Here is a 14060-nt window from a genome sequence, read left to right as displayed (position 1 = left end):
ATGGACAAGGATCGCCAAGGGGCGGCGCAAAAACGCCAGGCGACTGTCAGGATTCACGAAGCTCGGCCGAAAAGGCAGCGAGGAACTGCGAAGGCTGTGGCCTCCGGCGGAGGTAAGCCGCCGCTGGCGGCGAAGGCGGGCGCCTCTGCACCTAGCAAGGCGCCGGAGGCAACGGCGGGCGCCGGAGGCTCCAAGTCAGCGAAGGTGGTGCCCCCGGCCAGCGGAGTGGCGGAGGCTTCGAAGGCGGCCCGAGCGCTGCCGCTGGCGGGCAAACGTGTTGCCGACTTTGGCACCAACATTACTGTGGATGACTATCTTGGTGGTAAGTCGCTGGCCTATTATTGTTATTGTTATTATTTTTTTTATTCGAAGATGCGTTGCAGGGTCGGACGAGGGCCAGCTTGCTATGGTTGCGCCTGGCGCGGAGATCGCGACGGCGGCCATAGTGCCGAAGGCGAGGGGCGAGGCCCTTGACGCCGGAGGCGAGGTGTCGGCCCTCGCCGTTGTCAGGGGCGAGGCGGGCGCAGCGACCCGCCGGCTGAAGGGAGTGACGGAGGCGCTGAGTCAGGCGACGGAGGCGCTGAGTCAGGTCCGTTGAGCTATACTCTCTCCCCCACCTCTTTTGGGGTAACGGCCTTACGTACTACGTCGCGGCCCTGCAGGTGGCTGACTTCGCCAGCCATACTGCGTCGGGGGCCCTCACGGCGGCTGTGTCTGCCGAAGTCGAGAGACTTCGGACACAACATGCTGACGCTGTCCGTGAGAAGTCGGCCTCCGACAGCAAATGCCGTAAGCTGACGGACAGGGTGGCCGCCCTGGAGAGGGAGAAGGCTGACCTCCGGCGCCAACTGGCGGCGGAGAGGAGGGAAGCTAACGAGGCCGTCGCCAAGGGGCAGGCTGCGCAGGCGGAGGCCAAGCTGGCGCGGGCGGAGGGCAATCTTGCCAAGGAGCTCGCCGAACATCTGCAAGAGCGGCTCACCGCCCTGGAGAGCCGCGCTAAGGAGGCCGAGGCCGCAGTGCATGTGGAGGCCGAACGGACGCGCACGCAGCTTATGGATACATATCGTGAGCTGGGTGCGCGGACCGGTGACTTCGAAGTGCCGGACCGAGAGCCCGGCCTTCGCTGTCTGCAGTGGGTGCAGGAGGAGCTACTGGAACTTCCAGCCGTCGTGGGGGGGTTGATGTCGTACGCCTCCCTGGTCACCTGCGAGGGGGCGATGAACGCGCTCTCTCGCGAAGGGTGCCGGCACTTTGAGGCCCTCGACCAGGTAGATGAAGATTTTGGGCGAGATATCTATGAGGTCGAAGACCCCGTGGTGAAGGAGTCCACCGGGGCCCTCTATGACCGAATGTGGGGTCTGTACGGTCGTGAGGTGGTCAGGGAACGGGCCGAGGCTGCGAGGGCTCAGGTAACGTTGTCGTTTGTTCGGTGTTTGCTGGATGTGTTCTGTGCGTGTGCTTGCTGAATTTTTGTGTGTGTTGTCTTAGGCGGAGCGTGGCGAGCGGGTGGACGACTTCGGGGCACTGAACAGCGCGCTGCCTGGCCCGGAGCCGACCCCTGCGGAGGCCGCGACTGGAGTCGCCCTGGAAACAACCCCGGAGCCTGCGGAAGACGCGCCGAGCGTGCCCACCTCTGCTGTGGCCGGCGAAGACCTGCCCCCAAAGGTGGCCGAAGGCGCGCCTGACGCCCCCGCAGCTGCTGCGCCGAGCGCTGAAGATTCCGCGGCGGTGGTGGCGGAAACAGCGGCGGAGGAGACAGCGGAGGCTCCCGCAGCGGCAGGGCCTTCGCAGGTGGCGTAGTGGGTGTTTAGGGTTGGGGACTTTTTGGATGTTGTACTGAATTTTGGTTGCTGCGCAGGTTCAAGATTTTGGGCCTGCGCACGCAACCGCTACTACTGGGTTTTTGGCGGCTTCGACCGCGGAAGATGGAAATGAATATGGTGGGTCTGTATCTGAGTTTTTTGATTTTACTGATTCTGGGAGCTCGGTTGAGTGGACTGAGGAGTCGTCGGAAGAGGACTTGGATTATTTTGCGGCCTTGGACGTGGCTGCGGCGGAGGCTCGCCACACGCCGCGGACGCGCCAGACGTGCTGGGTCCTAGCACCGGGCGCCGACGACGAAGGGCGGTTGCAAAGCGTAGGGTTAGTGCGGAGGAAGGGGCTCGGCTTCGCGTGAGTAGGGGTGGTCGGCAGGAACTGTTGTCTTTGCCGGCCGCCACGAGCACAGGGGAAGGGGAACTGCGAAGTCTTTTTGCGGGTGAGGAGCTTAGGATAATGTTATTTAATTATAGGGAGATGGGGATTATTCCTAAGGTGGAGCCGATGTAGAGTGTGGTGCCCTCGCTTGTATATGTGTAAAAGGTTGTAAGATGTTGTGTGCCCTCGCGTGCCTGTGCCTGCGAGGGCGCTGTGTACTTTGTGTGGCATGGTTGGCTATGCTGTGCTGGTGTGATTATGGTCGGTCTTAGCGCGGATGGTTTGATGCTTTCGCTTCTGCTTTTGTTGTACTAGTTTGACTGCGCCCTTAGGCGGCTTCTGCGCGGAGTCTTCGCGAGAGACATCGGAATTTTTCGCACTTGATGTGCTTAGTCCGGCTGCACCCTTAGGCGACTTCTGCGCGGATAGTCTTCGCGATAGACATCGGAATTTTTTCGCACTTGTTGTGCTAAGTCCGGCTGCACCCTTAGGCGACTTCTGCGCGGATAGTCTTCGCGATAGACATCGGAATTTTTTCGCACTTGTTGTGCTAAGTCCGGCTGCACCCTTAGGCGACTTCTGCGCGGATAGTCTTCGCGATAGACATCGGAAATTTTTTCGCACTTGTTGTGCTAAGTCCGGCTGCACCCTTAGGCGACTTCTGCGCGGATAGTCTTCGCGATAGACATCGGAATTTTTTCGCACTTGTTGTGCTAAGTCCGGCTGCACCCTTAGGCGACTTCTGCGTGGATAGTCTTCGCGATAGACATCGGAATTTTTTCGCACTTGTTGTGCTAAGTCCGGCTGCACCCTTAGGCGACTTCTGCGCGGATAGTCTTCGCGATAGACATCGGAATTTTTTCGCACTTGTTGTGCTAAGTCCGGCTGTACCCTTAGGCGACTTCTGCGCGGACTTGTCGCACACGAGGGTGGCTAGCGCTTAGCCTCGCGGTGACTTCGAATTGGTCGAATGCCGAAGACCGTTGTCGCGGTCTTTTTTCGACACATGTTTTTGCGGGGGATTTTTCTCACATATATTACATGGCTCCGCCTCGTTAAAAACCTCACCCCCCGGGAGGAAAAGAGTGCGGGCCGGTACAAGATTGTTTGCGGCGAATTACAAGGGCGAAATCAGCCCTAAATGGGTCAAACAAAAAATTTGCGAAGGTTGTCGATGTTCCAGGAGTGCTCCAGGTCCTCGCCGTTTGGCGTTGTGAGCCTGTAAGCGCTGGGGGAAGCTTTTGACTTGACTATGAAGGGGCCCTCCCACTTGGGCTCCAACTTGCCCTTGGACTCCGTCCGAGCCGTCCGGATGAGTACGAGGTCCCCCTCGCTGAACTCCCTCGGGATGACTGTGTGGTCGCGCCATGCTTTGGTCTGGGCTTGATATTTGTTTAGGGCCTGTAGGGCGAAGACCCGGTCTCCGTCAATGAGATCTTTTGAAGTTGGCTCATCCACGTCGGGGACGGCTGACGGAACTGTACGCGGGGACCCATGCTTTATTTCTTGCGGGGTCATTGCCTCCGATCCGTATAGAAGGCGGAAAGGAGTGAACCCGGTCGCCCTGCACTCAGTTGTGTTTAGCGCCCAGACTGCCTCCGGTAATAAATCGGTCCATCTGCCTTTTCTTTCATCGAGGAGCATCTTTTTGACAGCTGTGAATATTTTCCCATTGGCACGCTCCACGACCCCGTTGGACTGCGGATGATAGACTGAAGCGAAGGCAAGCTTGGTGCCGATGGAAAAACAAAAATCCTTGAAATCTTGGCTGTCGAACTGCTTGCCGTTGTCAACTGTTAGCTCGGACGGTACTCCGAAGCGGCAAACGATGTTCTGCCAGAAGAATTTTTGGGCAGTCTTTGATGTGATTGTGGAGACAGCCCTCGCTTCAATCCATTTGGTGAAGTATTCGACGGCTATGAAGGCGAACTTAAGGTTCCCCTGAGCGGTGGGCAGGGGCCCGACGATGTCCAGGCCCCAGCGCTGGAGAGGCCATGTATGGGCAATCAGTTTTGTATATTGCGAGGGGTTGCCTGACCGAGGAGAGAACTTCTGGCAGGCTTCGCAGGACCTCGTGACCCGATTTGCGGCGCAGATCATTGCGGGCCAGTAAAACCCTTGTCGGATCACCTTGGCAGCCAGGGCTCTCGGCCCTGCGTGCGAGCCGCACGTGCCACTGTGGACTTCGCGTAGGATCTGCATGCCTTCGGTTTCGGTGACGCATTTGAGCATTGGCTGACTGACCCCTTTCTTGTATAATTGGCCCACAATCAGTGCGAAGTCCCTGCTTCGATGTCTGAGGCGCTTTGCCTCACTGACGTCAGTTGGATGATAGTACCCCTGTAGGAACAGGGTTATTGGCGTCCGCCAGTCTTCGGTCATGATTAGGTTGACTATACGGTGGCCCTCGCTATCATTAGTTATTTGGAGCCCTTCGGGGCTCCGGACGGCGGGAGCTTGCCGATGGTGTGAAAGAACACGTCGGAGGGCAAGGGCTCGCCCCTGGCGGCAGCCTTGGCCAATGCGTCGGCCTCCTCGTTCTTGGCCCTATCCACATGCTGCAGGGTGAATCCCTTGAACTGTCTCTCGAGACTTCGGATAGCCGCGAGGTATTGCATGAGCGCGGGGTCCTTTGCTGCATAATCTTTCTCGATCTGGCCGGCAACTATCTTGGAGTCTATCTTGATGATACATGTGGTGACTCCGAGGGCCCTTAGCTTGCGAAGGCCGAGGATAACCGCTTCATACTCTGTGATGTTGTTTGTGCATCTGTCGGACTCCAGAGCGAAGCTGAGGCGTGCTGCATATCTGTGTTTGACTCCGATTGGTGAGGTGACAATTGCAGCGACGCCTGCCCCCGCATGGCACCATGCGCCGTCGCAATGGATGGTCCAGACCTTTTCTATGGACGGGTCCGGCTGTGCTACTGGCCCAGTCCAGTCGACGACGAAGTCTGCCAGGACTTGCGACTTGATGGCTGTCCAGGGCTCGAAGCTGATGTGGTAGCCGGAGAGTTCGGCTGCCCACTTGGCAATCCTCACCGATGCCTCCGGGTTTCTGAATAGTTCGCCAAGCCCCCTGTCAGAGGTGACTCGGACCTTGAATGCTTCAAAGTAATGGCGCAATTTGCGCGAGGACATAACAACTGCGTAGGCGATCTTCTCCAGCTCTGTCATGTTGCATTTGGACGGTGTCAGGACTTCGGAGACATAGTAAATAGGGCACTGTCTGACTGTGCCTTCAATAGTCTGCTCCTGTACTAGTGTCGCGCTGACCGCGTGCGGCGAAGCCGCGACATAGAGCAATAGGGGGAGCGAGGAGTCGGGGCTTGTGAGGATGGCCAGCTCCGATAAGTACTGTTTTAATGAGGCGAAGGCCGCTGCTTGCTCCGGCCCCCAGGCGAAGTCTTTCGCACCGCGAAGTGTTTTGAGGAAGGGGAGACTTCGCTCGGCGGACCTGGAGATGAATCTGTTGAGAGCGGCCAATCTGCCTGTCAGACGCTGGACGTCCCTGACGGACTGCGGAGGCGACATGTCGACGATGGCCTGGATCTTGGTTGGGTTGGCCTCGATGCCGCGGTGTGACACCAGGTAACCCAATATCTTGCCCTGGCGAACACCGAAGACGCACTTTACCGGGTTAAGGCGGAGTCGTGCATCTCGCATGTTCGCGAATGTCTCGGCAAAGTCGGCGAGATGGTCCTCCTTATTCTTGCTGGCGACGACAATGTCGTCCACATAAGTAAATATGTTTCTACCGACCTGCCCTTCGAGTACTGTTTTGGTGAGTCTGGAGAAGGTGGACCCCGCATTCTTGAGTCCCTCCGGCATCCTGATGAAGCAATAAGTGCCGAAGGGTGTTATAAAGCTAGTGCTAGCCTTGTCTTCCTCCTTCATGTATATCTGGTGATAACCGGAGAAGCAGTCGAGGAGTGACATGACCTCGCATCCGGCCGCGCTATCGACTATTTTGTCGATCCGCGGCAACGGGAAATTGTCCTTCGGGCAGGCCTTATTGAGACTGGTGAAGTCTATGCACATTCGCCATTTCCCGCTTTTTTTCTGCACCATTACGACATTGGAGAGCCACGTGGGGTAAGCCACTGGCTCGATGAATTTAGCTTCTAGGAGGCGGTGCACTTCCGCCTTGGCGGCCTCTGTCTTTTCGTCGGACATTTTGCGGAGCCTTTGCTTTTTTGGTCGCACCGAAGGGTCAATTCCCAAGCTGTGCTCAATTATGGATCGGCTGACTCCGACCAGGTCTAGGGCGGACCAGGCGAAGACATCTTTATTTTTGGCCAGGCAGCAGAGAAGCCTTTCTTCTTCATGTGACGTAAGGTCTTCGCTGATAGTGACTGTCTGCTTGGGCGTGGCCTGATCTAGGGGAACAGTCCTGGTTCCATCTTGGCTCTGCAACTGTGCCTTCTCGTGCTGCTTGTCGGCTGGGCTGGCGGGCGCGGGGACCTCGCGCTGGGTCGTGAGACAGTGTACGTTCCTCTGACCAGGCACGAAGTCCCGCTCTATGTTGCGCGCCGTCTGCTGGTTGCCGTAGATCGTGATAGCGCCTAGCGGACCTGGTATCTTCATACATAGGTACAGTCCGTGGATGGCGGCTTCGAACTTATTGATGGAGCCCCGGCCCATGATGGCGTTGTACGGATATACCATGTCGACAATGTCGAAGGTTACTTGCTCACTTTGGGCATTGGGTGCTACACCGAAGGAGAGGGGAAGCTCTATTTTGCCAACGGGGAAGGTGCCTTTGCCGCCGAAGCCATACAACGGATTGTCCGAAGGCTTGAGCAGGCTGTGGCTTATACCCATGCGGTCGAAGGCGTGGAGGAAAATGATGTCCGCCTAACTGCCGTTGTCGACTAGGACTTTGTGCAAGTCCCAGCCTGCCACGCTGCAATTGATGACCATAGCGTCGATGTGGGGGGCGCTGCGCAGGTCGACGTCTCGTGCATCGAAGGTTAGCGGTATGTGGGACCACTTCGTCTGCACGACTGGGCCGGTGACCGCGACATGGTTGATGCTGCGGTAGTGGTCCCGCTTCTGCCGCTTGGTGTCGAAGTCAGTGCTGGACCCCCTGTTATCATGTGAATGACTCCGCGATATGGTTGATCGGCGAAGTCTTCCTGCTTTGGGGCATGGGGGATGTTTTGGTGTTGCTGGTGTGGTGGTGGGGGTGGAGGAGGTACGATTTGTACTTCCTGATGGTGTTGGTAAGCGTGGTGCGGTGGATGCGGAGCGGGAGCGTGGATATATGGTGGAGGGGGTGGCTGGTAATTATGCGCGACAATTCTGGGATTGTCGGCTGGCTGCGCCCGCGCCATTCTGTCTCTGGTGGCCTTCGTTTCGGGGCAGTCTTTGGTTTGGTGGGCGCAGTCTTCGCCGTGGAAAAGGCAGTAGAACCGGCGCGGCGGCTGCGCGCGCCCTCGGCCCCTGCCACGAGTTCCGTTTCCGCGGCCTTGGGGGGGATATTCCTGGCGACGAGGGGGGTCAGCAGCAGGCTGCTGGTTTGCGATGTTGTGCACTTGCTGTTGACCGCGGCCTTCTCGACCGGAGTCTGGTTGCGGAGTCCTCGTCCATGTGCGGCTGGACTGCGGGGCATCCTTGGGCTTCCGCTGTGACTCAACTTTGCGCTGGTGGAGCTCTTCGGATTTGGCATATTTTTCAAAGAGCTGATAGAGCTCCTGAAGGTTCTTGGGTGGATCTCTGATACAGTGGCTGTAGAGGACGCCGGCCCGAAGGCCACTGATGGCGTAGTGGATAGCGATCTGATCATCGACGGAGGGCAGCTGTGACTTGAGTGTTAGGAATTTGCGGTAATACTCCCGCAGAGTCTCCTTTTCCAGCTGTTTGCAGAGCGAGAGCTCGGCCAAAGCGTCGGTGTCTGGACGGTACCCTTGGAAGTTGAGAAGGAACTTGTCCCGGAGACTTCTCCACGAATCAATGGACAGCGGAGGCAATCTGGTGAACCAGGTGAGTGCTGGGCCCTCTAGGGCGATGATGAAAGACTTCGCCATTGTGGCGTCGTCCCCTCCGGCGGATGCAACGGCGACTTGATAACTCATTATGTATTGCGCCGGATCGGTGCTGCCGTTGTACTTGGGATATGCCCCTGCTCGGAAGTTAGCTGGCCAAGGCGTCACTTGCAGGTGTGGCGCCAGGGGACTGCGCTCGTCGAGGTAGTTGACCCCTTGGAATGGCGCGTCGTGGTGGAAGGCGTAGTCATGTTGGGGGAAGCGCGGGTTCTCCGGCTGCGCCCGGTGTTGCAGGGGTGGGCCATGCTGCAGGCCGAAGGGTGGCGTCTTTGCCTTCGCCCCAACAGTGAGTTTGAGAAAATTTTAGGATTTGAATTTTTGGGATGCTACATGAGGCAACAGGTAACTCACAGCATGTAGATTGTCTACGTGGGAAGACCAGCTCAGCGAACATAAGGTTCTGTCCCAGAAAACCAATTCCGCCACCCACGTCCGGACCTACACGGCGGGAGGTTGACGGAGATACTAGAGCCGCTGCCGGAGCCGAGGGAGACGTCCACAGCACCAGCCCGAGAAGAGGAACACCGTGCAGCAGGGAGCCCAAACACCAGGCCACGGTGGACAGAGATCAGACAAGAATCTCGACACTAGAGAAGTGCATGATTCTGGCAACAGAGCAGAGGTAAATCACGCTGCGCAAGCACAGCACCACTTCCTCCCACTTTGAACCACTCCCAGCAAGAATCGCCACCAGAATACCAGGGAACGAACTGGTAGTTCCAGTTCTCACCGGAGCAACCCACACGAAGAGAGGAAGAAGAACATCAGACTGCTCAGCCAGCGCCAGAGAGAGGGGAAACGCACCCATACTTATGGAGCAGACCGAGCACCAAATTCGAAGGCCGTTGAACTAAGAGAAACGACAGAGGCGACCGTGCAAGCCGGCCAAGCCGTTCAGCCTCCGCCGCCGCTCTCTGTTCCTGTTTCTGGACACACGCAGGAGGTGCCCTAGCTGGTTTTTTACCAGCGCTTTCCGGTGGGCTGCTCGACCTCCAGGCCTTGTAGCGGCCCACCGTCAGCCCCCTTGTTTTTTTAAATAAAGTGAAAATTCGTAAAATGGACAGCAACGTGTACCTCCGGGGTCATAGGGGATCAATCTCGAAAGAGGCTAAGGTCCTTTGCACCTAGCAGACGTCTAAACGATTGGTGAGTTGTTCATTATTTAGAAATAGCCTTCAAATATTCAATTGTAAATTTGTTTTTTAATTGCAGGAGAAATATAGGTAGAAGATGGTCTGATAGCAAGGTGTCGACGTCGATTGGCGGTTTGAACCGATTGGTCCGGTGGTATCGTATTACAATGCAACACAATGGCCAACATGAGCTGAGTTTATTGGAGTGAAGGTCCGATGTTCTTAATTATTGTGAGGATTTCCTTTTAGCTTTTTAGTATGTGGGGTGGTACGTAACGGATCGCAATCCAAATACTCCTTCACCAATTTGTAAGGGTACTAAATTATTTCTAGTTAAAAATAAATAGAAATATAGCCTAATCCTAATTCTACCTCGTCCTTAAATTTTATAGCGTAAAATGTGGAGCTCATTGTCACCACTAAGTATGTCTAATAAGAATTAAAGTTGAGTTTCTATTCAAGTTCTAATTAGTAATAATAGTACGATAAGATCTCTCCCTTCCAAAAAATATTATTCCCTCTGTTTTTAAATATATGATACCGTTGACTTTTTAAAAAAAGTTTGACCACTAATCTTATTCAAAAATCTATAATTTCAAGTCACGTTCAAACTACCTTAAGTGATAAAGTAAATTATAATAAAATAAAAATAAATAATATTTCATATTTTTGTTGAATAAAACGAGTGACCAAAGTTTTTTTAAAAAAGTTAACGGTTTCATATATATATCTCTACTACCTATTAAGACGGTAAGGGGTAGGCTGCCCCATTCCGTGTTCTGCCATTCCTATTCCCATTCCCAGCTGCCTGTCTTTCTCATTCCCCCTCCCTGCAAAACTCATTCACATTTCCATTCCCGGCTATCACGTGTCTTTCTCATTACCCCTCCTACAAAGCTCGCTCTAAGGGGATTCGAACCCGCGACCCCTCAAGTAAATGTGTTTGTAGCTACCACTACACCACATGTGTATTTATGTCTACATCTATTATAGTAAAACCATATACTACATCTCTCCTGAAGCCCACCTGCTACCCTTACACAATGTGTAGTAGTAGATAAGTATCACCGAGATTATTAAATTATATTTTTGGATTGAGGGAGTAGTATTTAAAGAAGAGCCTTGCATGCAATTTCTTTTGTTTGAAGAATGTTTTCAACTTAAATACTTTTTTTGCATGTGTAACATTTATTCTCCGTAATATTTTTCCATGGATCTAACTTATAAATCATTTTCATAAACCAATGCCAAAGATGAATCCATGTTTCTTACTTGGAAACTCCAAACAAACACCACTAGCACGAGGCGCTCGCGTTGGCGTCGCTCACCGACGACGAGAAGAAACTTGGCGACTACCAGTTCGACCTCTGGAAGCAGTCCTACATGGCCCATGCGCCGCTGTGTACGGTAAGCTCCGACGCAGCCGCCGCTTGGACGCGGTCCAGAGCGGCTGCACCGCGCTGTCCATCGTCAAACATGGGGACCTCATGGTCGTCGCCAATGTCGACGACTCTCGGGTTGTTCTGGGCACCACAACCTACGACGACGCCATCACGCCGTCTAGCTCATCATCCATCTGAAGCCTAACCTGCCACGTAAGTCGCTACTGACCGGCCATGAATTCTTGTGCGCTGGAATGACGACCATTGTTGTTGTTGGGTGAGTGTCCTCGAACAAGATGTATGTAGAGGAGTAGCACATCCGGTGGTGCAACGACCAGGTGTACTACCTCGCTGATGAGCCAGGGGTGCACTTCATTTGGCAGCCTAGCCAAGAGTGATCGGTAAATCGCGCGCGTTCGATGACTATTATATCAAGGATTGTGGCGTCATCTCGACACCGGAGGTGAGCAGAGGTGGACCGACAACAATGATCACTCGCCATCGTCGGGGTAGCTTTTGTGCCGGCCTGCCTTTAATTCTCTTCGCAAACACACACTTGCATTTTTTGTTTAAGCAAGCGTGTATGGTGGTGCGTGCCTGATGACTAACGATGTACGACGGAACTTCTACCGGCAGGTGTGGCACGTGCTTTCCAATGATGAGACCATGCAAATCATGACATATATCGAAGTCTGCATGATACTGATGGTTGCAATATAGTAGTGAAACAACTAAATTAAAATAACAAAATTTATGTATGGCTAGGATCACAAATGGATTATGAAATATTTTCTTATAACAATATAAGACACATTTTGTATATAAGTTATCATGGTATTATATGTTCCCGTTGCAACGCACGGGTACTGACCTAGTCTAAGAATGAAGGTAGTACTATTTTATTGCTCATGTTGGAACATATGCATTGTGTCGGTTGTCCTTGGGGGTCTACAACGGGCATGGTTCTATGCCTTCCGAGTTTTATATGAACCTCTGTACCAAAGATGCCATATGCATTAAACCTTGTGGAGAGAGAATCTGTAAAGTCCGAACGGTTCTAAACCGATAATCTTGAGACTACCCGTCATGAACCAGTAAATTCTCAATCTCTAGACAAAAAAAAACACACATTTGGATGCCAACTTGTGGACCAGAGTTTTGACCTTCTGGTTTTTACTCAAGGCTCAAGACTTCGATAGAAGAGAATGTTAGTCATCTGCCTGTATACACACAACAGCCCGTCCCTTCCACCAGCCGTACCTTCTTCCCCGGCTGCCGGCCCCCTGCAGACCTGCACATTACTGCTGTGTGCTTGCTAACAGTTGACCCATGGCTAGAGCTGCAGCGCTCGCCAGTTCTTTGGTCCTGCTGTGCCTAGCATTGGCCGGCAGCACAGACGCGGCGAGGAAGACGGTTGGGGCGTACAGGCTCCGGAACAAGAAGGGGGACTTCTCCATCAAGGTCACCAACTGGGGAGCCACACTCATGTCTGTCATCGTTCCCGACTCCAAAGGTATGGCTTCCACTGCTCCCGGAGCATCCAATCCATCCATCTGCTTGCGTAACGACGTTTTGTGAACAAGATGTCATGCTTTCTTGCTGTAGGAAACCTGGCCGACGTCGTCCTTGGGTACGACAAGCTCGCACAGTACGTGGTACGGTGGTAGGGTACTAGGGTCACAAATACCTCTGTTCTGAGAATTTTGTATTAAACCGTCTATATATGATCAGGACGCTTCTTCCGCCTTCGGAACCGTGGTCGGACGAGTAGCCAATAGAATCGCCAACGGCAGCTTCGTGCTTGATGGCAAAACCATCCGTCTGAACAAAGACGGCACCACCACACTTCACGGTAATTGATTGGGGATTCACCCTGCTTTCTTCAACCTCATGTCCATGCCATGCACGATGATAGATTGTGTATATGCATTTGACCAATCGTTCACTGGTTTGGTCATGCTGCCATGCCACCGCATGTAAATGGATCACCACAAAGGTGGGCACCGGGGGTTCAACAGAGTCATCTGGACGGTGAAGGAGTACGTGCCCGGCGGCGACTCCCCGTACATCACGCTCTACTACCGCAGCTTCGACGGGGAGCAAGGTGAAAACCAATAACGTGCTCACGCAGAACGCGACGACGACGACGCGCGCGGCTCTAACGACGACTTGTTCCGCAGGGTTCCCGGGGGACCTAGACGTGTACGTGACGTACCAGCTGTGCTGCGGGCCGTACGAGCTGAGAGCGGTGATGAACGCGACGGCGCTGGACAAGGCGACGCCGGTGAACCTGGCGAACCACGCGTACTGGAACCTGGCCGGCAGCGGCGACGCCCTCGGTCACCTAGTCCAGGTGCTAGCGTCGCGGTACACGCCGGTGGACGCGGCCATGATCCCGACGGGGGAGGTCGCGCCGGTCACCGGCACGCCGTACGACCTGCGCGCGCCAACGCTCCTGGGCTCGCGCATCAAGCACGTCTCCGCCGCCGGCATGGCCGGGTTCGACGTCAACTACGCGGTGGACGGGGACGGGTTCCGGTTCCGGCGGGTCGCGCGCCTCCGTGACCCGGCGTCAGGTCGAGCGCTGGAGCTGTGGGCCAACCAGCCCGGGGTGCAGCTCTACACCAGCAACTGGCTCAGCAACGTCGAGGGCAAGGGCGGGAGGGTGTACGGGCAGTACGGCGCGGTGTGCCTCGAGACGCAGGCCTTCCCGGACGCCGTGAACCACCCCAACTTCCCGTCGGAGATTGTGAGGCCCGGCGGGACGTACCAGCATGACATGCTCTTCAAGTTTTCCTTCTAGTTAATGCCCTTCTTTCTTTCGTCAGCAGATGCAGATCAGATCAGCCATCTCGTACGAGTGAGCTCTAATAATAAATCAGCATACAGAGATGTAGTGTCGGCGCTATGATGCCCCTATTCCCATTCCACGAAGACTTGGTAATTGGTATTTGAATCGAACTTAATTTGTTCTTTGTTAATTAGAACAAGCGGTTACGTTCTTTTTTGCTTCATCATGTATCATGTAAGGCATTTAGGCAAACACCAATTTATTCTAGATGAGATGTGTTGAGCACCAAATTGAGCGCGGACGGTCCGGCCCTGAGGCCGGACGGTCCGCGGTCCGGACGGTCCGCGCCTGTGGGCCGGACGGTCCGCGCGTGCGCAGAACAGATTAGGGTTCCGAGTTTTGTGCTACGGTTGTTAGCTAAAATCATGGGATAAGCTCGGAAATTAGTTTGTAAAGGGTCCAGCCCCCCTCCTCTATAAATAGAGAGGTATACGGCCGATTTGTAATCATCA

At 54.5% G+C, this 14060-nt stretch overlaps 1 protein-coding gene across 1 annotated transcript; it reads left to right on the top strand.

Annotated features, from left to right (window-relative positions):
* The first annotated feature begins 11890 nt into the window (after nucleotides 1–11890).
* On the top strand, nucleotides 11891–13815 carry LOC103646366 (galactose mutarotase). The gene is made up of 5 exons (XM_008671101.4): nucleotides 11891–12270; nucleotides 12363–12412; nucleotides 12489–12609; nucleotides 12754–12861; nucleotides 12938–13815. The coding sequence occupies exons 1-5, from the start codon at nucleotides 12087–12089 to the stop codon at nucleotides 13558–13560; spliced, it is 1086 nt and encodes a 361-aa protein (XP_008669323.1). The 5' UTR covers nucleotides 11891–12086; the 3' UTR covers nucleotides 13561–13815.
* Nucleotides 13816–14060: the final 245 nt, after the last annotated feature.

Source organism: Zea mays, chromosome 2, assembly GCF_902167145.1.
Source record: "Zea mays cultivar B73 chromosome 2, Zm-B73-REFERENCE-NAM-5.0, whole genome shotgun sequence".
Taxonomy (NCBI): domain Eukaryota; kingdom Viridiplantae; phylum Streptophyta; class Magnoliopsida; order Poales; family Poaceae; genus Zea; species Zea mays.
The sequence above is the reverse complement of the archived record's forward strand: the minus strand, read 5'-3'. Positions and strand labels throughout refer to the sequence as shown.

Excerpts from the sequence above, each read along its gene's own strand:
- LOC103646366 (XM_008671101.4), top strand. The coding sequence starts at position 12,087 with ATGGCTAGAGCTGCAGCGCTCGCCAGTTCTTTGGTCCTGCTGTGCCTA. Across the intron at positions 12,271-12,362 it reads CATCGTTCCCGACTCCAAAG|GAAACCTGGCCGACGTCGTC; the intron begins GTATGGCTTCCA and ends TTCTTGCTGTAG. Across the intron at positions 12,862-12,937 it reads CAGCTTCGACGGGGAGCAAG|GGTTCCCGGGGGACCTAGAC; the intron begins GTGAAAACCAAT and ends CTTGTTCCGCAG.